Source organism: Carassius gibelio, chromosome B17 (genome assembly GCF_023724105.1).
Source record: "Carassius gibelio isolate Cgi1373 ecotype wild population from Czech Republic chromosome B17, carGib1.2-hapl.c, whole genome shotgun sequence".
Taxonomy (NCBI): Eukaryota; Metazoa; Chordata; class Actinopteri; order Cypriniformes; family Cyprinidae; genus Carassius; species Carassius gibelio.
In genome coordinates, this window is record NC_068412.1 from 22809168 (window position 1) to 22832978 (window position 23811).

Here is a 23811-nt window from a genome sequence, read left to right on the forward strand (position 1 = left end):
ACACCAGTGATGAAATGGTGGCCTTCGAATGTGAAGTAAATGGTTTTCTGATGTTCATCGGAGGTCACTGAACTTTGATTTTGCAACCACACAGACATGAAATGAAAGTTACTAGCTGTACAACCTCTGGGTTGCATGGTGCATTTTCACTTCAGAAATACTGCTTTTATATTTAATCATAAGAACATCATCACCCAAAGGTCTAGTCAATCCCCTTAGGTGGTTTGATCTGCCCCAAGAAATCACTTTAATGTGAATGAGATCTCTTACTAGACACAGGTGGCCTGACGCAAGCACGTCTCTCGACCAATAGCAATGTAGCTCTTGTGACGCGGATGCCCCCGGCGACCAATAGAAACGCGCACGGATTAGCCAATGTTTATAAAAGCACCGGCTTTCATTGCAAGAGCTCTGAGTTTGACAAGAGTATAACCGTTGAACTTCACTCAAATTTGTCCGTTACACCTTAAATTGTGTTCAGAAACAAACCCGATTTAGAATAACCCAAGCCGACACTTTCAGGCAATCATGGAGCGGTCCAAACAGAAACAAATTAATAAAAATGAAAATGAAGCAGACTCCGCGATCAACGGACACTTTGACGGACGGGTGAAGATTCCCGGATGGAGTGCCGCCGGGACCCCGAGCACCGCGCCGTCCTCCAGCGTGATGGAGAGCTGGCGGGAAGAACGCACTCGCAGTCTGGAAGACAATGAGATGAGTCTGCCGAGCATCGCTGCGGCGTACACCACGATCCTCAGGGGGCTCGGGGAAGATCCGCAGCGGCAGGGGCTCCTCAAAACTCCGCGGAGAGCCGCCACCGCCATGCAGTTCTTCACCAAGGGTTATCAGGAAAAAATCATCGGTGAGTTCGTTGCATAAATGAATGACAGCTGACAAGGCGTGCTTACTTATACTTTATATGTGTATTAAATTTATTTAAAATTATTATTAACGTTATTACTTAAACTTTCCCCCCTCTGAAATGTCATGTTGTCTCTGAAAAACATTGAAAGCGAAATTTAGACTTTCGAAACAGAATAAGCGTGATATAAATAAAACACATTTTTTTAAGTTAACTGTGTTTTACAGCAATTCTCAGTTTTATGACACTCAGAGATGTTTCTGGGTTCAAACAACTAGACAGAGCGAGAGAGTCAATGGGACGGAATGTAGGGTTGTAAAAGTTGAACATTTTCATCCAAAAGTGAATCATCTGTCATCATTTAACTTAAAAGTACGACTTTCTTCAGTGAAACACAAGAGAAAGACATTTTGAAGAACGCTTTGCGGTGTGTCTCAATGACAATGAATGGTCACTGAAGATGTCAAGCATCTAAAAGGACTCAAAATCACCTCAAAATGGCCCTCAAAAGGTCCAAAGCTTATCCACTGTATTCTAGAGAGAAGATTGAGGAATGAAAAATTATTTTAGATTCTGGAATCTGAATTTAGTCATGGTTAACATGTTTGGTGGTGAATAACTTAAATGTATCTAAAGGACTGTCAATGAAATCTTGGGTCTATAACTTATAGCTTCAGAAGAATAATGCAAGTAATGTACACTTTTGTGGTGAGATTAGGTCATATTTGAAGCTTTACATTTATTTCATTATTGAAAGATCAACCAGGACATTCTTTAAATTCATGAAATATTTTCACAATCTCATATTTATTTTCAACACACTTTTAATTAATTAGTATGATCGCATTCATATGTTTCTATAAATCATTTCAATTTAAATCACTTTATATGATTTTATACAAAATTGGCACCTCCTAAAAGTTGCATTTTCTCATGAGATTGAGTTATTTGGGAGTTGTTTTGTTTTCTAATACAGATGTTTTTGTTTTTTTATCCCACAGACCATTAATCTTTTACTTATGCAATGTCCAGCATTTCAGGGTAAAAGTATTTCCTGATGCACTTCCATGTGCCATTAATTTGGTTAACTAGCTCAACAGGTACTCCGCCTCAAAGCGAAGGTTTATCTTGCATAATTGTTCACTGGTCACTCTCAGGCTGTTGTCTAAGTGGTTGAGCCAGGGTGCTGCCCACCATCACATTACCAACAAAACTCCCACATAAACAACACATCTGGACTTGGTTTGTTTAGCATTTTTAGGGCCCATGCACATGGAATGTATTAATGTTGCTTTTCTACCCTCCAAAAAACTCCTTGTTAAAGCAGACTGCCCTCAGTAACCACACAACACTTACATACTGTATGCATCACTTAAAAAGGGTCCATGGTTCACAGATGGTATAATATGCAGTGTCATGGTGAAGGGTGCATTTGATTAGAAATTTCTAGAGGAAGGTCTTTGTCTTTCTGTAATGGGATTGGCTGAAGTTTGCACCACCCCTGCAGTTTCCTAAATCGTTCTAGCAAAGTTTTGTGTCTCCACAGAAATACATTTAAAGTGTTGGAGGCAGAAAACCATTTGGGTTTGTGTAAGGCTGTGATGCATTTTCCCATTTTTATGCGTGTTGGTTGACTCAGTGGTTAATGCTCCAAGAAAAGGAAGCTTTTGGTACACTGTACAGTAAGTGCTTGAATGACGAAGGCCCACCTAGATCTTTCTTAATTGGTGATGTCAAAGTATATTCATCTCTGGGTTATAATTGTGTTTCATCTAGGGCTGAAATCTATATAGATGTTTTTTAAAGCCTTTTGGAATGCAATGTTTTTTTCATCCTCAATGTTTTTCAGTAGTTTTGACCAAACTGCAATTGTAGACCAATAGATTGAAAATACAACAGGATTATCTTTAAAATAATTCAGGTTTGGTTTTTACACTAACTGAACACAGGCAAATAATATGAATAATAATCATAATAATAATACATCAATGCAAATACCCAAATAAATAAACAAATAAACAAATACATCAATGCAAGAATAAGCATTAGTGTTTACTTACATAATAATAATAATAATATATCAATGCAAGAATAAGCATTAGTGTTTACTTACATATATTTTACTAAAACATTTGAAGATGTACAATTTGTTAACATCACAATGGAGGATAGGTATATCTTTAAATTACTTAAATGTAGCTAGAAGACAATGGAAATTTTATTTTAATTTTGGCCTGTAACTCAATACAAAGATTATAATATAAAATAAAAAAAATAAATAAAAAAAATGCACAAATCAAATGGGCCACTTTTATGAGTCTGAAAAAACTTTAAAATGTTCATGTTTGTTTTGAACTAATTAACTAAAAAATTATATGGTAATTGTATTATTATTACAACAAGCATCAATAGTTACTTCTATAATATGTAAGTATCTTAAAATGTCACACACCTTTAAATATGTTTGGGTGATTATGCAAATAAATAGTTTTTGCTGCTATTTTTGCACCATTTTACCATTTTATAAAACATTTGTCTTAGTGCTCAGTTACTCCCCAGTCATAGACACTGATAAAGGAAGGAATGATGGATTGTGAAATTAGAGAATTATTATGATGTTTTTATTACAATGCATTTATCATTATGTTACTTATAGTTTATGATTTTGTTTTGGCCTCATGTCACATAAAACCAGTCAAGATCATAGAGACGAGTGATATTGCTCAATTTACAGAGTTTAAGTAGCTCAGTACGGTCTCTTTTCTATATTACCCATCATTCTGCTCTGTTGTGCCCTGTCTAGATGGATGCCTGTCTCTTATTTAAGCGATGGAGAACAAGCCAAACCCTCTGCAGCAGTAACATTATCCTTAACTAGAGCTCTGCTGGTTGACATCTTCGCAATTTCAATGGGTTTCTATGGTTACTTATTGTATTCCAGGTGTATTTTTGTTCAGTGTGTAAGCAAGTTTGTGTTTAATTGAGTGTGTGTGATGGTAGCAGTGAGGCTGAAAGATGACTTCATGGAGACATTGATTTGATTTCTTGTTCTTTTCTGTTGGTGCCACTGTCATATGTGAGACCTTTGCGCGTGAAAGCGGCTGTTTGTTTAGGACGTAACAGCTGCTGCCCTCAGGTTAAATTCAACAGATGCTCAGATCAGCTGTAGCATTTACACAACACTGCATGCATATATAGTTTGCTCGGTTTCTGAAAAGCATGCGGGTTAGTTACCAAACTGAACGGTAAAATGACCAGAATCTGTTTAAATATTAACAAAAGTCTTTCCTAGTTCTGGGAACCATGAGACAACATCGGAAAAAAAGCTTGTTAAATCACTTTTATGAGGGATACTATCAGTTTGTCAGGGCTGTTTGCATAACTATTATTACTATTGCTCATAATATATATATAAGGGTTTGTGGGTTTGTGAAAAAAAAAAAAAATTATATATATATATGACTCATGTCCAACCCTCTAACCATTAGGCCACGACTTCCCCATATATATATATATATATATATATATATATATATATATATATATATATATATTTATATATATATATATATATATATATATATATATATATATATATATATATATATATATATATATATAATTTTTTTTTTTTTTTTTTTTTTTTTTTTTTTTTTTTCACAAACCCTTAAAGGGTTAGTTCACCCAAAAATCGAAATAATGTTATTAATAACTCATGTCGAGGTCGAATAACCTCATGTTGTTCCAAACCCGTGAGACCTCTGTTCATCTTCGGAACACAGTTTAAGATATTTTAGATTTAGTCAGAGAGCTTTCTGTCCCTCCACTGAAACTGTGTGTACGGTATACTGTCCATGTCCAGAAAGGTAAGAAAAACATCATCAAAGTAGTCCATGTGACATCAGAGGGTCCGTTAGAATTTGTTGAAGCATTGAAAATATATTTTGTTCCAAAAATAACAAAAAACTTTATTCAGCATTGTCTTCTCTTCCAGATCTGTTGTGAGAGAGTTCAAGTGTAGTGATATCCGGTTTGAGAACATATATATATATATATACACACACACACATATATGCATGTATAATTCAATATCACTGTAGGGTGCCTTTTTGCCATGATAACATAAAAATGGCAATGAAAGGGTGTGTTATGTTAGGCTAAGTTTTTATATTCATAACAAAAGCATTACTTGGCTCTTAAAATAATTTTTGTTTGCTTCATTTTTGTATGAGGATGCGTGTTATTTTGCTATGTTCACTGCTCATACATTTTAATAAGTAGATTATAGTCAAATCATAAAATGTAAAAATGTTGTTCTCCTATTAGTATTTTTGTTAAATAAGAGATTAGTCAATTTGAGTGTGTTGATCATTTGGTAATAAAAACAATATTTTTATTTAATTCAAAAGAAGTGTTTGTCCATGTCCCTTGAATGGTTGCTATCATAAGGAGTTTTGCATGGACAAACACTGCTCAGGTTTTTTTTTTTTCTTTTAGAAAGAGTAAAAAAGAAAAAGAGTTAGGATTTAGTTTTGTGATAATAGCAAGTGATAATAGGGATAATATAATAAGATAATAATATAGTACGATAATAGTTATAATGGCATAATACCTGTTGGATGCACCTGTTGCTGAAGTAATAATAGACATAAAAACAGCCTGAAAAGGGATTGCTTTATACCGTCTTGATCGCACAGTGACTAAACAGAAGTCCCAACAATGCATGTGAGAGTCACAACTCAACAAGCCCCTGAAGCCCAACCAGCAGTTTGCCATGTTTCCACAGAAACCTTCCACCAAGATAGGGGCCAGGAAATTAAAAAGCCCCACATGAAAAGACAAGATAAAACAATGATATGAGCTAAGAGAAATGACACAGGGCCACAACAGGAAGAGCGTACGGGGGGAAATATAATGATTTCATGATGTCATCAAGTGTCATATCTCTCACCTGATGGTGACCAGTCTGATCTTCTTGATTTATTTGTTGTTCCTCTTTGCAGATGTCCTGAATGATGCAATCTTTGACGAAGACCATGATGAGATGGTGATCGTGAAGGATATTGACATGTTCTCCATGTGTGAACATCATTTAGTTCCCATTTTTGGGCGGGTAAGAAGAATAGTTTAACCCTCATTAACAACAACATTCACGTCACCTTTGCACTTTGCAATACAGTTTTTATGACCATATTTGAGAGACAAAACTTCTTTGGTGTTAATGTAGTTTTAAAAAGTAATTAGTCACCACTACCTTATTGTAAAAGGGTTTAAGAAAAGTCTTTTTTTTTCTAAAAGTTCATTTTTATTCAAGTTTAAAATTGAATTGTATTATTAATTTATTATATATATATATATATATATATATTATACAATGATTAAAATAAATTATTATTAAGATGAAAGTAAGCCTATATTAGGGACTGTACATTTTTTGTGTTGTTGCATAATTTTTATGAAATGTAATGCAAAAATACATCCAATTCTCATTACTATAATGTGGTATATTATTGACATTAATATTTTGAAAGTATCACTGCTCAAATAAGTTATTTTAAAAGGTATTTTAAGTCAACATATGCTGACTTTAATCAGGATTGATTTAAATTGATGAATTACAATAATTTTAAAGTAGTGATATTTAATTAAATGCTTATTTAAAATGAAAATAAGTTTCTTTCTATCTTAAATATGTCTTGTAATTGTGGGGTGTAATATTCCTTGTACATTTCTTTGTGAGATTCACTCACGTTATGGCAGCTTCCTGTTTTCTGATATACCTGGATAAAAAAGAAAGCTTATATGCAATCAGTCAATAACCAAGTTAATTAGTTATAATTAAATCTAGAAAGTAACAAGGACAAGTTGGAATATCGGGTCTGAGATCCACTCAAAAACAATGCCCACTCTTGATCCTCCAGGTTTGACATTTAGTTCCTCCCTCCGGCTCACAGCACTGCAGGTGTCTGCCATTTAAGACAAAAGAGACACCGTCGATCCTGTCACGCCGCAAATGGCTGCTGATGATAGACTGAGCCGTTGCAATTTTGTTTGTCAGATGTGGTTGATAGCTCCCTGTCGTCATCGGCGCGGGCCCTTATCCCTTCTCATCTATTTACCTCGCCGCATCTGCAACAAGATAATGACTCACCAATTTCTTTCAGAGGCGTGCGCCCGTTCTCTTTCATTTTTGGTCTTCTTGCTTGCGCTTCAGCATCCACTGTCTTCTTGATTGTCCACACAACACTCTTAGTGTCCATCACAAACACTGAGCCGAACAGTTGCGCTTTCTTTTACACTTGAAACATATCTTCCCTACAGCCACCGCATCTCTTACCTGTTGGTCTAAAATGGATTAAGTTGCAAAAAGCACTTTGCTCATTTCCCCGGTGCTCTGTAGTTTTCGGTAAAGCTCTTTAAAGGATGTTGATTGGAGAAGGCCAAGAGGGTTCGGTGACGTGCAGGATTATCGCATCAGAACAGAGAGCAGAAGAGGGAAAAAAGAAAATCCTCACATGTCTGCTGATGCTGCCCTTTCTCTGGGCCGTTTCATCAAATTGTTGGTGACATTTGAGTTGGACGGTGGAGAGGAGGTTAGGTCAGGGTCTGCCACTTCCGAGCATATGCACAGATACAGATCTCTGCGTCTTTATTTATTGTAATACATTTAGAAGTGGGCAATATGGTGAACATTTTACGCAAGTTATTTCGCAATAGTGATATTTATTGTATTTATATATATATATATATATAGAGAGAGAGAGAGAGAGAGAGAGAGAGAGATGGATAGATCTCATGCCATGTAGCTTGCTAGTGCTGGTGTCCAGTTTGTTGAAAACTAGTTGTGAAATTGTTGTGCATATAACTCTCATGTTTTGTTTGTTTTGTCTTTCTTTTGTCAGTTAATGTGTTGTTTTTTACAGGTGCATATAGGTTACCTTCCAAACAAGAGGGTTCTTGGTCTGAGTAAACTAGCAAGGTAGGCAAAATGCACCCAGGTTTCTCATATAAATATTAAAGAACAACCTTTTTCAAAAATCTTTAGGTTTTTTTTTCTTCTTTTTTTTTTCACAAACAGTGGCCCCAAAAAGTATCTGGATACTTAAATCTCTTCCATCTTTTCCCAGTCCATCTGAATGTGATTGTATTAGATAACAAAATACAGTCCTACATCACATTAACTGCTACTAACTATGTTCTACTAACGTTTGACCACCAGAAAGGGTCCAAATTAAATTTGCCTTAATTTTTTTTTTAACAGTACATTTTATAAACCTTTTTAAATTCTATTTTTCAAAAAGTAAATTCCAATTACAAATTTTATATGGGGTCAGTATTCTTTTTTTGAAAGGAAGAAATTAATACTTTTTTAAATTATTTAAAATTGTTTTGCTGTATAAATGCAGTTTTTTCCTTTTGTAGAGTCCTTTAAAATCATATTTCTATATAATGATGTGAATTATTGTTTTTATGATGCAGTTTTGAATCGTAACGGATTCCTTCATGATCTTGCAAATTTATTTTGCCACAAAGCAGCATGTTTTATTTATTTTTAGTGAAGTCGGCTGGATTTGCTCGAGTAAAGTGGATTAATGGCTTTCTTCCCCTCAGGGGTGTTGTTTGTCTGTGAAAGCAAGATGCACATGCCTGTCTGTGTGTGTGTGTGTGTGTGTGTTTGAAGCAGTGAGAGTATAAGTGTCTGTAAGAGGATTAGACACAATGTGTGAGTGACAAAGAGAGGCTTGATCCAATCTGACCCCAATACCTGTGGCTTAGCCATTTCACCATGTACCAACCGTAACACAGCACTCCACTGATGAAGACATGACAACAGCAGTCACGTACTGGAGCTCTCAGCCGTACCACACACACAAGACTCATTTCTGATTACGGCTGTAGTCGTGACAAGAGTCTGACTCTTCTAGTGTAGTGCAGCTGATCAAATGATCAGTCATGAAACAGAGTGTGATAGTAAGTTACATCTGATATTATATCCCAGCAGTGAAAATGATTTATTGTGTTTGTTCTGTTCTCATGAATATTGAATAGATGAATAAATATACTGTGAAAAAATGGAAGGTGAATGATAATCTAAGGAGATTCTTATGCAATTTAATTGGCCATATCCCCACTCTGGAGTTTTAAATTCACATGCAATTTAATAAATATACTGTAAATAATTATAAAATGACTTTAAATACAAATTATATATTCTATAAGATTATATATGCACCCATTTAAAAGTTTGGAGTCTGTAAGATTTTGTGTTTTTGAAAAAAAAAATCTTAGTCTCGACAAGGCTGCATTTATTTTATTAAACAAACTGTAAAATTATTACAATCTAAAATAACCTTTTTTATTTATTTTAAAATGTATATTTTGTCTGTGATGGAAGAGCTGAATTCTCACTGCATATTTTCTTATCAATGTTATAAACAGTTGTGCTGCTTAATTTTTTAATTCTTTTTGTTGAAAACGAATAATTTTTATTTAATTTTTGGCATTCTTTGATAAAAAGATCAAGTTCAACAGAACAGCATTGTTAAATGAGAATCTTTTGTATCACTATAAAAATCTTTACTGTATGCTTGAATTGATTTGAATTAATTAGCTGAATAAAATAATTTCTTACTGACCCTAAACTTCAAAATGATAGTGTATTTGAGTTATAATATTACAGATTTATACATATTTTCTATAAATACACATATTATTATGTACTTAAATGAAATATTTTCAGTTAGCAAGTGTCTTAATTGAAAGTGTGCTTTTTGTTAGTTAACATTTAGTATTTTTAAATAAAATATATAGATTTTTAGTAAATATACCCCTGGCCCAGGTTTTATATCATTAGCACCAATGACTAAAATCCCCGAGCAATGAAGTCTTCTCAAGCCACCATCACATATCATGAAGGTATATTGTGTATAAATCTAGCTCGATTATTAACTGTGTTTTTTGTTTTGCACCAGGATTGTTGAGATATACAGCAGGAGATTGCAAGGTAATGGTCTTTTTTCCTCAAACAAACAGTAGCATGTAGTAATATTTATTCTATTCCTTCTAATCCTTATTTGTTTCATTGATAACTTGAAAGGTTCACACTGAAGTGTTGTCAGTAGTTCTGGTCTGCTTGTCTTGTTTCAGTTCAGGAGCGTCTCACCAAACAGATTGCGGTGGCCATCACTGAAGCGCTGCAGCCTGCTGGTGTCGGGGTGGTGGTGGAAGCTACGTACGTACAAACTCAGGCTCAGCTTTCCATTTACAATGTAATGACAAGAGTTCCAAGTGGAATTTGATTTTACGCTGTAATGCTAGGAAAGACCAAATGTCAAGATGTATTTATTTTCTTTACTGAAAAAGAATATACAATTATATTTTATTTTACAATGTAAAAGGTATGAATAATCCTCGTTATTTTATTTTATTTTGCAATTTAATAAGTATTAACAGACCTCACAATTTTTTTACAGTGTAATAAGTATGAGAAATCCTCAAGATTTTATATTTAATTTTATTTTATATTGTAATAATAATGAACAATCCTCGTTTTTTTGTTTTGTTTTTCTATTTTTTGTTTGTTTTATTTCACAATGTAAAAAGTATGAATGATCCTCAAGAGTTACTAAATTGTATTTATGTAAAAAGTATGATCAGTCCTTACTATTTATTTTACAATTCTTACGTATGAGCAATCATTTAATATTTTATTTCATTTTATTATGTAATGCTAAGGAAGACCTAATATCAAGATGTATTTATTTTCTTTACTGAATAAGTCACAAGTGGATTTTTTTTTATATTTTATTTTATTTTACAATGTAAAAAGTACAAACAGATCTTTTTTCTTTTTTTAAAAATGCAATAAGTATGAGCCATCCTCAAGATTTTATATTTTATTTTATATTTATTTATTTATTTATTTTACGATGCAAAATAAAATTAAATAAAATAACTCTTGAGGAATGTTCCTACTTATTACAATGTAAAAAGTATCACCAGTCCTCACAATTTATTTTATTTTACAGTTTAATATGTATGAGCAATCCTCAAGATTGTATTTGATATACAGTGTAATGCTAAGAAAGACCAAATATCAGTATTGAATTTTCTTTCCTATTGTCCAGTCACAAGTAAAATTGTATTTTATTTTATAATGTAATAAGTATGAACAATCCATTTCTTTTTTTTTCGTACATTTTTTTTTTATAATGTTATAAGAATGTCCAACGCTCAAGATGTATTTAGTCTCTTTTCTGTTCTCCAGTCACATGTGTATGGTTATGCGAGGTGTCCAGAAGATGAACAGCAAGACTGTGACCAGCACCATGCTGGGTGTTTTCCGTGAGGACCCCAAGACACGAGACGAGTTCCTGACCCTGATCCGGAGCTGAGAGAGTCCGTGTTCATGCCAAAACAGTCTGACCAGCCCTCTTCTCAAACACCTCCCTGGACCCAAGGAGTCTTCTCTGGTTCTGCCTCCGGACGAGGCACTGCTGCTGTGTAACATACTGTCCCACCTGCCTCTGGGATTGTCACATCAGTAACACCGTCTCCTCTGTATCACGTGTGTGTGTGTGTGTTTTGTGCACGTTTAGTCAGTAGAGCTTTGGGAGCCTCTATTGATGGGACTGTGGCTATAACTGTTACATGGAAGCATTGTGTTTTAAAGGACATCCTAGATTAGCACAATTTGACCTCACTAAACTGACAAGCACCAAACCCACCGCAATTTGTTTACATCTCTTTCCGGTTGGGTCACATTTGCGCTCTATTAAACACAATTGAGCTGCTTCAGATACGCAACCAAGCAGTTTTATTTTCACGCTTCTGAACAGGGAGGTACATATCATTCAGAGTATTCAATTTTAGTACTGGATGCTACTAAATGTGACCCCTGTACCACAAAACAAGTCTTAAGTGTCAAGTTTTCAAACTGAGATTATCTGAAAGCTGAATAAATATGCTTTCGACTGATGTATGGTTTGTTAGGATATGGCAAAATTTGCATATACAACTATTTGAAAACCTGGAATCTGAGGGTGCAAAAAAAATCTAAATATTGAGAAAATCGCCTTTGAAATCTTCCAAATGAATTCTGAACAATGCATGTTAATCAAAAATTAAGTTTTGATATATTTACAGTAGGAAATGTACAAAATATCTTCATGGAACATGATCTTTTCTTAATATCCTAATGATTTTTGGCATAAAAGAAAAATCAATAAGTTTGACCCATACAATGTTTTTTTGTTGGCTATTACTAAATTTAAACCCCAGCAACTTAAGGCTGGTTTTGTGCTCCAGGGTCACAAATGCTTACTGAATGACCACTAAATGATTTCCAATATTTATACACCTTGATATTTACAAGATACTTCAAAGATGATCATGGTATCATATTAGTATTGTACATGTCCAAAAAGGGCATAGTATTACGAAGAACCACTTTTTGTTAGTGAATAAATCCAGACCAATTTTATTGTTATTTTACTATGTGTTGAAAATGTATTATGGTTGTGCTGTCTTAGAATGTTATATTTAATATAATGTGTGCTGTGCATCCGTCAATAATTGTGCCCAGACCAAAAATACCATCTGCTCAAAAGGATAGTTCACCCAAAAATGAAACGTGCCCATATTTATTCACCCTCATGCTGTCCCATGAACCCAGACCCAAAATTATATATATAATTATACACACAATTTATTGTGCAAGGAAAAAAACAACAATCCTTCAAATATTTTCCTTTTTGTTAAGCAAAAAAAAAAAGAAGAAAAAAAAACTGTTAGTGTGAGTAAATGATAACTGAATTTGCATTTCGGGTGAACTGTCCCTTTAAGTGTTATTTGAGCTCATTATTGACTGTATTCATGTGTTTTGTGCAACACTATTATTTTCTGTTTCAAATCAGCCGTTGAGTCTGCTGTGTTGGATGTTCTGTGATGAAGTGATAACCAGCTCCAGCCTTCTGAATGTCCTGTCTGTATAGCCATTGATGTTGTTTATGCTTTTATTTGTTAGAAAAAAAGACCAACCTGCAGTCGAGGTCAGCTTAGTATCTGATTTTGCACATTGTGGGTTTCACTTACTGTATGAAGAATACAGAACATGGCTGTACTGATAAATGTGAGCTTTATAATTAAAACAGGATTAAAAAAAGATTGAACCCAACTAAAAGATATTTTAAGATTTAGTAGATCATATTTTGTACTTTTCTTCTGACGCATGTTTACCTGTGCTTGGGTATGTGCTTTTGAGTTAGAATTTAAACTACATATTTATCAGGGTAGGTAGAAAAATATGTTAACCTCAGAAACATTGTATTGCCTGTGTAGTGACTTTTTATTATTATTATTATCATGAAACATTGTTTGAGTGATGTTCTGCATTCATGATTTCAGATGAAACTGAGCCAGACGGTATCGGAGATGTTATGTTACATTCATATCATATCAGTGGATTCATTATGAAAATGAGCACTTGATTTCGAGAACTGAGTGTTATTCATGTGGCCTTCTTTAACCAAAAGACTCAAAGAGCCTTTCAAATACTTTACTATTGATGTTCATCATTATTTTCAGCTTAAAATAAAAACAAATATTGTGTAAAATATATAATGTTCTGATTATTATTATTTTTTTTTTTTAAATGTATTTTTGTTGAGGGGTAAGGGTGGATCACACAAATGTCATATTTTACCTTAAATTCACAAGAAAAACAAGACAGTTGAAAGACATCACCCTCAGAAATTCACATTAATGTTTAAGAAATATCATTCTCTTTATTGTAAGACACTAGTTAAAATGTTTGTTTTACAATTTAACCATTTAAAAATATACATATTGTGAAATTACTGTATAATAAATGTGAAAAAAATAATTTCAATACTCTACCTCAATATTTTATTTAACCGTGAAAGTAGTTTAGTAAGGCAGCACAAGCCCGATTTGTTATTTTTGTACCAGCGTATTTTCATGGTTAAATCCTACTTTTTAATCATCTTTATTTCAATTTCACAAAAATAATCAGTTTCTAATTTCTTCCCATATTTTAAACAACACTGACCATCTGTGCGACACTTTCACTGGCTCATTATAAATGAGTTTATAAAACGTTGAGTCGAGAGTGACTCAGCATTTTTCAGTTTTTTTTTCCAGAGTAAGCCCCGCCCCTTGGCAATAAAAATCTGTCTCGAGCTCTCTGATTGGTTGAAACCAAGAGGTGGCAGTAAATTCCTCACAGACTCGCGTGGTTAATAGTTTATCTAATCTCTAAATATATGAGAACGGCTTCCTCCATACCATTCAACAACTGCTTTGAAATGAGAAAAACACATTGCATCCTTTTCAAAAGTTACTTTTTAATACTTTTTGTCTGTGGTTATTACAAAGATGTCAAGCATTTAACACAGACCCAACGAAACAGACAAAAACACATTCAGTTGGCGGACATAACATCACAGACACACAAACAGTACTATAATCTCCCATTAAAGTACAAACACACACGCACATGGCCACGAAAAAAAGAGGGAAAGAGATTACAGAATCCCTCTCTTTATTGTCTAAAGTCATGTTTATTTCATTAAAGATGTTTAAAACCTGCGCTTAAGATGAGCAGAGAGACGTGACACGAGATGTGACGTCACAGGTAACAACCTCTGATGAAAACATCATGTTATGATGCAACTAAGAAAGTATATGTACAAAAATTACAAGACGATCCGGTTTCTTGCACACATACAAACAAAAAATATATACACATCTCTGTGTTGTACAGACAGATATAATCATAACTTCATAACAGCACTGAAGTACCTAAAGCATACAGATCCCCATGAACTACCAGCAAACGCTTCACAATCAGCTCGTATGGAATTTGTATGACTTAAAGTTTCGACCATCAATGCGTCTTACTTATTTCTATATTTTAGAGCCATATAAAATCATTTACATTTGTGTTAAATGTCTGAATACAATACAATACGAAAAAAAGGCACTGCCATTTGTTATTCAAGATATGACTTCCCAGCCTCTTGCATGCATCTCTAAAATATAAATTAGCTTTTTTTTTTCTCCGTGTTTTTATTAATTTATTTTTCTCGGTTTTTATTTGGTTTTATCGTTTCATAAAGATAAGATTCTTTTAAAATATATATATTTGTATATGTATATGTACGTCAGCCTGCAGTCAATACAGGACATCGGCTCTTGAAAAAAAGAAAAAAATTCACAGAGCGTAGTAAAGCAAGACCCTTCAGAATAGAAGGGGAAAAAAAACAAATAAAAATAAAATAAAATCGATCAGCATCAGAGTTCCGATATGCTAACGAGCAAAACCTTTTACAAAAAAAATAAAATAAAAAAATGCAACAACAACAAAAAAATATTGTCGACGTTAAAACGTTAGTTTATTTTTATTTTTCGGAATACCAAGGCAGCATGTAAATGTTAACATTGTTACAGCATTGTAATTTTGCTGCAGGTTTGCAGTCAAGCGCATTTGGAAATAACACGCAATAAATACAGCTGAACACACGTCATTCTTCGATATCCAATCACAAGCGAGAAGCATTCTTCGAAAAAGAACTACGCAATGACGCTACGCCGTAAGTATTTGGCATTAAACACCATAACAGCTGAGGTGAAAAACAGAATAACAGCGAAATCTCAAGGTGAGTGAGTGAGTGAGAGAGAGAGAGAAAGAGATAGAGACAACTGGCTGTTTACAACGTGTGACAAAAAAAAATATCTTAAAGTTTAAAATACACAATCCGGGCAGAGTAAGCAAAATATAAGCATTTATAGACACAAGAAAGAAAGGAAACAGCAACATTAAAAAAAAACAACACAAAAAACTGATATGTATTTTGACTACCAGGTATGTTTTTTTTTTTTAGATAAAGAAATTGGGAAAACAAAACGTCAAAAAAATAACTAGGTTGTTATTTGAGATGTACTTATGGTTACCAGCCATAGCAAAAAGTTAATACACAAGGTATCTTAAATAATACATCTAATGAATACAATAACCTCTGCATCAATAATAGAAAAGAATAAATAATCATTTGAATCTGCTAATTGTTTTCAAATGGCAGTGAAGAGTGGCTTAATACACACAAATAATGCACCTCCAGAAACAAGATGCACAAGATGCCACATGATGATTTGCTAACATGCTTGTAAAACACCGGCTACCATTCTGTTTAAGGCATTTCATGCACTTTAAAAGCACTAGTTTGGAGGCATCAAGTCGCTTATGAAGCCGACACACTGCATAGTCAACATTCTGTCTTTTAGGCAGCTTTGAATCGCGTCAGTCGCCACCGAACGGATGCGAAAGTGCCTCTTTACTGTCCGTTTCATCATGACTGGTTTCTTTGGATGAGCCAAAACGCAAAAAACACTTGAGGTGTGGGTAGGTGCGTCAAGTTGTAGGCCAGCGAATACAGGAACTGTGGGAGATTTGGAGGAGAGGGCGGAGTTTGTTAGTCCAGTTCCTCTTTCCGGGACCCCCAGTTCCCCCTCAGTCCTATGATTCACACCCTGTTGCTGATGAAGAGTCTATTGCACGTTATTGCAAATTCACTTTTGATGGTTTCAGCAAGGATTCACAGCACCAAGGGCACGGAAAGCAAAGCTATTATAGGAAAAACTTGAAATAAGATACATTAACAATCACTGAACACCCTCATCAAGGGACTTTAATGTCCTGGATTAAAACAATTAAAGCAATTAACAATAAAAAACAACAACTTTCAGACCCTTCCCATGCAGAAAATCAGATCTTTCACTTGGAGTCCAAAACTAAAAGCTCATTTCTTATTGTAAACGTTCTACTTTTTATACCTGGCATGAATAACTAATGGCTGATATTAAGACAATACTGTAAAAAATAAAAAAAGACCCTAACCCCATTTATTGGTAACTATTGCACAGTGTCACCACATGATGGAGCTCTGTACTAGAAACGGATGCATTAGTGTTTTTTCCTCATGTGACAAACTGTATATTTCTCCCTGTTGCTCCAACAGTCTACTGACACAGTACTGTGTACCACACATTTGATATCCCAAATACACAGAAACCAGCTGAAAACATCCATACGACACATGTAATTGTCCCAAAATTGCTAAACCATCAATTTACGGCTGTGCATTTACAGATTTAAAAAAATGAAATGCATAAAAAATAATTTGAAGTCATTCATGAAGTTGTGCATGTCTCCCAAGCATATGTATCCTTTCAGACACTAATAAAAGGTCTGTTTAACACATTTGACCATGTTTAGCACATCTTCCACTGAAAATAGTTAATAATATAATATAATATATATATAGTTTCAATTTAATTCCATTATTTAAATATATTTTTTACATTTTATTTATATTTTAATTTATTAAATCAAATCAAATATATAAAAAAATGACATTCAAATAAAAAAACAACTATATATTTATCTGCATATTCTGTCTGGATCTGCGCACCTCACCTCTGACCTCCATGTTCACCTGCTCCTCTTCAACCTTTCCATCTACTTGGATTCACTGGCATTTCTCCTGTATTCCACCTCCTGATCTCCCTCGACTATTCCTTACGTCAGAATCCATGTACGACATTCCTCGCTCCATCTACAGACCCTTCCACTGACATCACTTCCTGTTTCCTTTCCCATCGCTGCTCTCACATTCCCTCTCTTTCTTCTGAGTACCATCCGTAGCTCTGACTTTAGCATCATTGTAGTGTTGTAAATCAGCTTTCCTACTGGCACAAGTAAAAACTAGAACAACAAAACAGTAAATACAAACACGATTGTAAACTACGAAGCCATTTAGGAACCTAAAGCTGTACACCGTCCTCACATCACTCGCACCTGAAAAAAACGACTTCGGATTTCATTGACAGTATGACGTGTAAACATGCTAGAACATAATATTTTTAGCATCTGCACAGAGACACAGAAATCAAATCTGCAACTATGTCTTGATCTGGTTTCGTCTGGTGGCTGTTTTTTTTTTTTTGTGTGAAATCCCAGAGTTGTCTGCGCTGCATTACGGACCCCCTCTAATGGCCTGTCGACACTTAGACCCTTTGTGGCGTTCTTCTAAGGAAGTGTTGAAGATGTGATTTTCTCCCTAACTCGAATGTAAACACGCTGAAGAAGTCATGGTGACAGAACTTGCTTGTGTTAAGCCTTTCAGAAAATGGTGAATGGCACTGTGTAGACCACGCCCCACCTCTCCTATTGGCTATTTGGCATTGGTAGGTGAGCAGGTGGAGGGGAGGGGGGTGTTATAGGCAGAAGGCCTCGTGACCTTATGATGACCTTTCACCCTGCTGCCAGGAATCCCTGTGCTCCCTCTTTTCTTCTCTCAGATGGTTGAAGTTCGATCAACACCATCTATGGAAACAAATGACATCGTGACATTGACCCAATCAAGAGCAATTCTGGAACACTTCTGGAACCTTTTACCCAAAAATGAACATTTTGTCATCTATTGTTTCACATGCACACCACTGTCAAACGTTTGGCTGGGTAAGATTTGTAATGTTTTTTTAAAACCTCTTATGCTGACCAAGGCTGGATTTATTGGATAAAAAATAGAACAGTAATATAGTGAAACTATTTTTGTGTGTACTGTTTAAGTATTTTTTCTTTAGTATCTTTAAAATATTTTAAAATGTAGTTTATTCCTGTGATATCAAAGCTGAATTTTCAGCATCATTACTCTAGTCTTCAGTGTCACAAGATCCTTCAAAAATCATTCTAATATGCTGATTTTGTAATAAGAATTTCTTCTTATTAGCAATGTTGAAAACTATGGAATCTGAAAAAAAAGAAAAAAAAAGGGTAATTGCGACTACTCAATTTCCATTTTTTTTTTGTTTATATCATGCAATTCTGAAGTCAGAATTGTGATACAAATTACCAATTATGACTTATTTTCTCTGAATTGCAAGTTCATTGATTTCAGAATCGTAAAATATAAACTCGCCATTGCGAGTTTATAATCATGCAATTCTGAGAAAAAAAAAAAGAATTGTGAGATAAAAAGTCACTATTACCTTTTTTTATTCAGTGGTGGAAACGGGCTTCCATAGAGAACAGTTATGTCACTTTTTATCAATTTAAAGCACCCTTGCTGAACAAATGTATTAATTTCTTAAAAAAATACATACTGAGCTGAAACCTTTGAACGGTACTGTAACTTTACAATATTTAAAATATTCAAATGAAAATAACAAACAATTATCCCATATAATAATTACAAAAATAATTTACTTACTAGAAAATATTAAGCACTTAATGCATCCTTGAATAGAAGTATTCATTGAATAAAAGTATTAATTTCTTTCAAAACAAACCAACATTTTCTGCCCCTTAACTTTTGAATGGCAGTGTCACTTATATAACTTATCACGCAGAACTTCTGGGAAGCCTCTGAGTGACTAAAAAAAACTCAATGAATCGTTTTTTGTTTTTTTTTTGCTTCTGGTTCATTTAAAATGAATTGGACTTCCCGACCGTACATTTTCACAGAGCAAGCTGTCTCATTTTGCGTAATGAGGGCACACAAAACTCCCAGGCAGGCTGCTGACCAGAAGAGGTGGAGGTCCTGAGGGGGAAAGTATAGGGGTACGCTGCCACAAGAACACTACAGGCTCTGTTGGCAGCTGTGGAGCGAGTGGGGCATTCCTGAGCTCACCGCAGAGCTGCCCACTGCTTCTGCCCGTCTGCCTGACTCAGCCTGTCTGCCTGCCTCTCTCCTGTCTGTCTGCCTGCACTCCCCAAACACAAAGCTGTGCTTGTCCAGCACCGAGCCCACTGCACTGAAAGCCTCTGTGTCAGCCCTGAGAGAAAAAACACTCTTTATGCAAAGAAAACCTCCACTTCACATGGGAATGCTCACTGCATTGATCCCGCGACGATACAAAGTAACGCTCCTTTCTGTCTGAAACTGAGTCACAATATTTTCTCTTTTGAAGATTGTTGTGTCTGAAGCGTTGTCTAAATCTCCCACCAAATAAACACCACAAAGAGTTCAATAAAAACGTTTCGGAGAAGAAAAAATGTCTTCCCTTGAACATTTTCAAAGGAAAACAAAGAAAGCCTTTTGAAGTCCTAACAGACACTGTCCTGTGGGGGGGTTTCATGATCCTGCCATGGTCAGCATAGATCCAAACCATTTCCTCAAATTCCCTTCTCATGGATTGGGAATAAAATCAGAGGATTTTGCCACACAGATTGATAAATAAACAGTATTCAGTCATTAAAAAAAATATTTTTCAGCTCGTACCAAAAGAGGAGTACAGAGTATTAAATACTAAACAAGTAGTTTCTGTTTTCAGCGATGGACGTTAATATCTTTAAATATTTTTTTTAAATACGTTTTTTCATGCTTACCAAGGGTGCATTTATTTGATAAAAAACAATACCTTAAACAGGAATATTGTGAAATATTAGATTAAAACAACTGTTGTTGTTGTTATTATAAGAAATATTAAAATGCTATTTATTCCTGTGAAGGCAAAGCTGAATTCTCAGCATCATTACTCCAGTTTTCATCGTCACATGATCCTTCAGAAATCATTCTAAAATGCTATTCGGTGCTCAAGAAACATTTCTTATTATTATCAATATTTTTGACAGTTGTGCTGCTTAGTATTTTGTGGAAAATGGGATGTGATTCTTTGATAAATTGAAAAGTTAAAACACTTTAAATAGAAAGTGAAAAAATGTCTTTACTGTTAATTTTTTACCAATTTAACGCATCTTTCCTGAATAGAAGTATTCATTTCCATAAAAAAAATAAGTTGATGTCATTTTCATTTTTGGGTGAAATAATCCTTTAAGTACAGTATTTATAACTTGAGCAAGAAGTGGACACGTACCTCCCAGAGCGTGTTCAGTCATGCTGAGACACAGAGACTCCAAACGGTTATTGATGTCAGGCTCAGTCACAGGCACCTGTAAATCTGCAAAATGACAAACAAACTGAGTCAACTTCAACAAGTTATGACAATGCACAACACATAACAAGTCAAGTGAGGGCAACATGACACTGACTGATGTCTTGATATACCAAACATGGAAAGAAACAGTAGATAACAACAGCAAATCTGTAAAAGGAACAAGCACAAAATGCAGGCCAGATTTGAACCTGATCTCTTTTTATCAGATAGTTCACCAAAAAAATAAAATTGGCTTAAACTTTACTCCCATTCAGATCATCCAAGATGTAGATGAGTTTGTTTCTTCATGGGAAGAGATTTGGAGAAATGAAACGTAACATAACTTGGTCACCAGTGGATACTCTGGAGTGAATGGGTGCCGTCAGATTGAGAGTCTAAATGGCTAATAAGAACATCACAACAAACCACAAGTAATTCACACCACCCCAGCACATCAATTCATGTCTTGTGAAGCTAAAGCTGTGTGTGTGTGTGTGTGTGTGTGTGTGTAAAAAACAAGTCCACCATTAAGACCTTTTTTTGATGGCACCCATTCACTGCAAAGGATCCACTGGTGATGTAATGCTAAATTTCTTCTTTTGAGAAGAAAATAAACAAATGCATCTTCATCTTGGATGGCCTAAAATAAAAGGATTTTTTTGGTGACTATTCCTTTAAATGAAGCATTCATTTTGGAGCAATCAGGGCCAAGAGTTTTGCTCAGAAGCTAAATGGATACAGATCACCCTTGCTTGGTTTAAGCCATTAACCTTAACAGCTATAGCCCAGACATTATACATTTAATTTCATTCTCTTTTGACCAATTACACACACTGAGAAGTTGACCAGCAAGAGAAGGCAGCAAACAAAGATGCATTTCAAACCTCTCAGAGGTCTCATTCACATCTTAGACACCATTGATCACTAGTTCAACATTGCGACCTCAATTTTCAAAATTCACAGTAATTATGCTTGCAAATTGCACTGAACTGATTGTGAACTGATCGTGTTCATAGTTCCCTCAGTAGTACACTGGTCTACAGTGTGAGCTCTGTTCTAAATAGAAGCTTCAGTCTCAGTGGGGCAGAGTCGGGCTGCTCAGGGCTCCTGCAGCGCTGCTTGGGCTGGGCCGGCCCTTACTGTGCTCGTCTTTAGCTGAGTCAACACCAAACAGGCCTTTGAAAATCCCTTGTGGGAAGGAAGAGCTGAGTTAGGCAACCACTGGCTGGACGGAACAGACAACCTGCTATTTTTAAGCAGCAGATCCTGTAAGGCCCGTTCAAGTCTCTCTCTCACAGTGCTCTCTCTTTGTTGCCTTTGAATTAATTAAGGCGTTAATGTGAACACATTCGGATGGGCGGCAATGAGAACACAAGGGGGAATGAGTCGCAGAGATAAAGTGGCAGGCATGCTGCACAAAGAAAGTCATTGTAACATGCAACCTAGCACACAAAAACACTGTACACTCTCGTGCACAGCATCTCTTTCTTCTCCGAAGGGGTCAAGTATTTCTGTAAATCCATGAGAATGGAGCAAACTAAAGGAAGTGAGTTTCAGGAGAGAGGGGAACATCTGTCTGTGCTGAATGTGTGTCAGTGGAGCACGCAGCACAGAGAAGCCAGAAAAGATTTGCTTTAAATGTGAGACACTCTTTCAAGTCAGAGTCTGACCACTGAATTTTTTTTGGACAAAAGTCATTTTTTATGGTTCTGTAGTTTCTTATTTAACCAAGGAAATATATTTATAATCAGGGTATCAGCATGTAAGATGAAATTAGAAATCTTTTTAATGAACAAAAATCAGGAAAAGCTGTCCTCACGTTTCAGATATACAGACCACAAAGATCAATCCAAAATATATATTTTATTATTATTAATACTATTATATGGATATTATATATTAATAAAAAAAGAACACACCATACACACCATACATACATACATACATACATACATACATATTCTATATATATATTACACACACACAATACTGTCAACAACAACAACAACAAAAATATTTTTTAATATCTTTATATATATGCACACTCGAACATTTATTACTGATTTTCATGCACAGCAATATATAAATAAATAAATGAATAAATAAACACTGTCTGATTAAAGAGACAAAGTCTTTTTTAAAATGTTGCCTCTTTAAAGTAATTTTTTTGCGTCAGAGATGATTGTATTTCTGCTTTGCCTGAGCAGACAGTGAGTTAAACATGATCAGTGTGTTTGAGTTCTGGTCTCTTACCGGTTTGCTGGAACATGGCCATGGTGTGTGGATTGGTGTGGACGGGTAGCGATCGGGTCCTCTGAACTGAGCTGTGAGTGCGGCTGGGCATGCTGTTACTGCCCCCTGGATTGGCAAACCACAAACCCTGCCACAAAAACACATCAGCCTAATTACAATCACATCATACTAGAAACTGTGCTCATGTTCATTAAACTAATGGATAATACATGTAAAACAGTTTCAGCTGATTAAGAAGCCTTTTATTGTTCTAAAGATCAAATGACTTGTAATGAAAACAAATCCTTTCTTATTCATTCAGTATTAAACATGACTTTTCTTCTATAAAATACTTTTTTTACATTATTTAAATTAATCTTACAAAAACATATCCTTGTCATTTCACCATAATAAAATAATATATTCAATTATTATATTCACACACACACATTATATTTTTATATTTTATTTAATTTAAATATAGTTTAACATTCTTCTCATTGTAATAAAACCTTCTTCTTTTGAGTAACTGAAACTCAGCTGTGTACTTTTAAAATATATGTCATACATACTTTTTTTCTATTATGGTAATGACACATTTGGGACGGGGGTTATATTTTCGGTGATTAATTAGGGTGATGTATAACTAGGACAACTGATCATTTATTACAATTCTTCCATTAATGTAGTGATCTGATGTGAATATATATGTTCTTCTAACCTGCGTATCCGACTTTCATTCAGTCTCTCTCTCTCTC

The 23811-nt window shown here is 34.8% G+C and overlaps 2 protein-coding genes across 3 annotated transcripts in view; one reads left to right on the forward strand and one right to left on the reverse strand.

Annotated features, from left to right (window-relative positions):
• Positions 1 to 398: 398 nt before the first annotated feature.
• gch1 (GTP cyclohydrolase 1) lies at positions 399 to 13486 on the forward strand. Its single transcript, XM_052580884.1, has 6 exons — positions 399 to 865; positions 5869 to 5978; positions 7789 to 7844; positions 9838 to 9869; positions 10013 to 10097; positions 11133 to 13486. The coding sequence occupies exons 1-6, from the start codon at positions 529 to 531 to the stop codon at positions 11257 to 11259; spliced, it is 747 nt and encodes a 248-aa protein (XP_052436844.1). The 5' UTR covers positions 399 to 528; the 3' UTR covers positions 11260 to 13486.
• A 723-nt stretch (positions 13487 to 14209) lies between these two features.
• samd4a (sterile alpha motif domain containing 4A) overlaps positions 14210 to 23811 on the reverse strand; it is a 40778-nt gene continuing 31176 nt past the window's right edge. For both annotated transcript variants that reach the window (XM_052580770.1, XM_052580769.1), the window contains exons 11-13: positions 23075 to 23201; positions 20762 to 20845; positions 14210 to 18269 (exon numbers count right to left, since the gene is read on the reverse strand). In XM_052580770.1, coding sequence (XP_052436730.1) covers positions 18241 to 18269; positions 20762 to 20845; positions 23075 to 23201 — 240 coding nt within the window. In that variant the 3' untranslated portion in view covers positions 14210 to 18240. The remainder of the gene's footprint in view (positions 18270 to 20761; positions 20846 to 23074; positions 23202 to 23811) is intronic.

What these genes read in the sequence shown, in the direction of transcription:
- gch1 (XM_052580884.1), top strand. Translation starts at nt 529, where the DNA reads ATGGAGCGGTCCAAACAGAAACAAATTAATAAAAATGAAAATGAAGCA. An exon ending in TTATCAGGAAAAAATCATCG is followed by an intron (nt 866 to 5,868) that starts GTGAGTTCGTTG and finishes TCCTCTTTGCAG; the next exon opens with ATGTCCTGAATGATGCAATC. An exon ending in TAGTTCCCATTTTTGGGCGG is followed by an intron (nt 5,979 to 7,788) that starts GTAAGAAGAATA and finishes TGTTTTTTACAG; the next exon opens with GTGCATATAGGTTACCTTCC.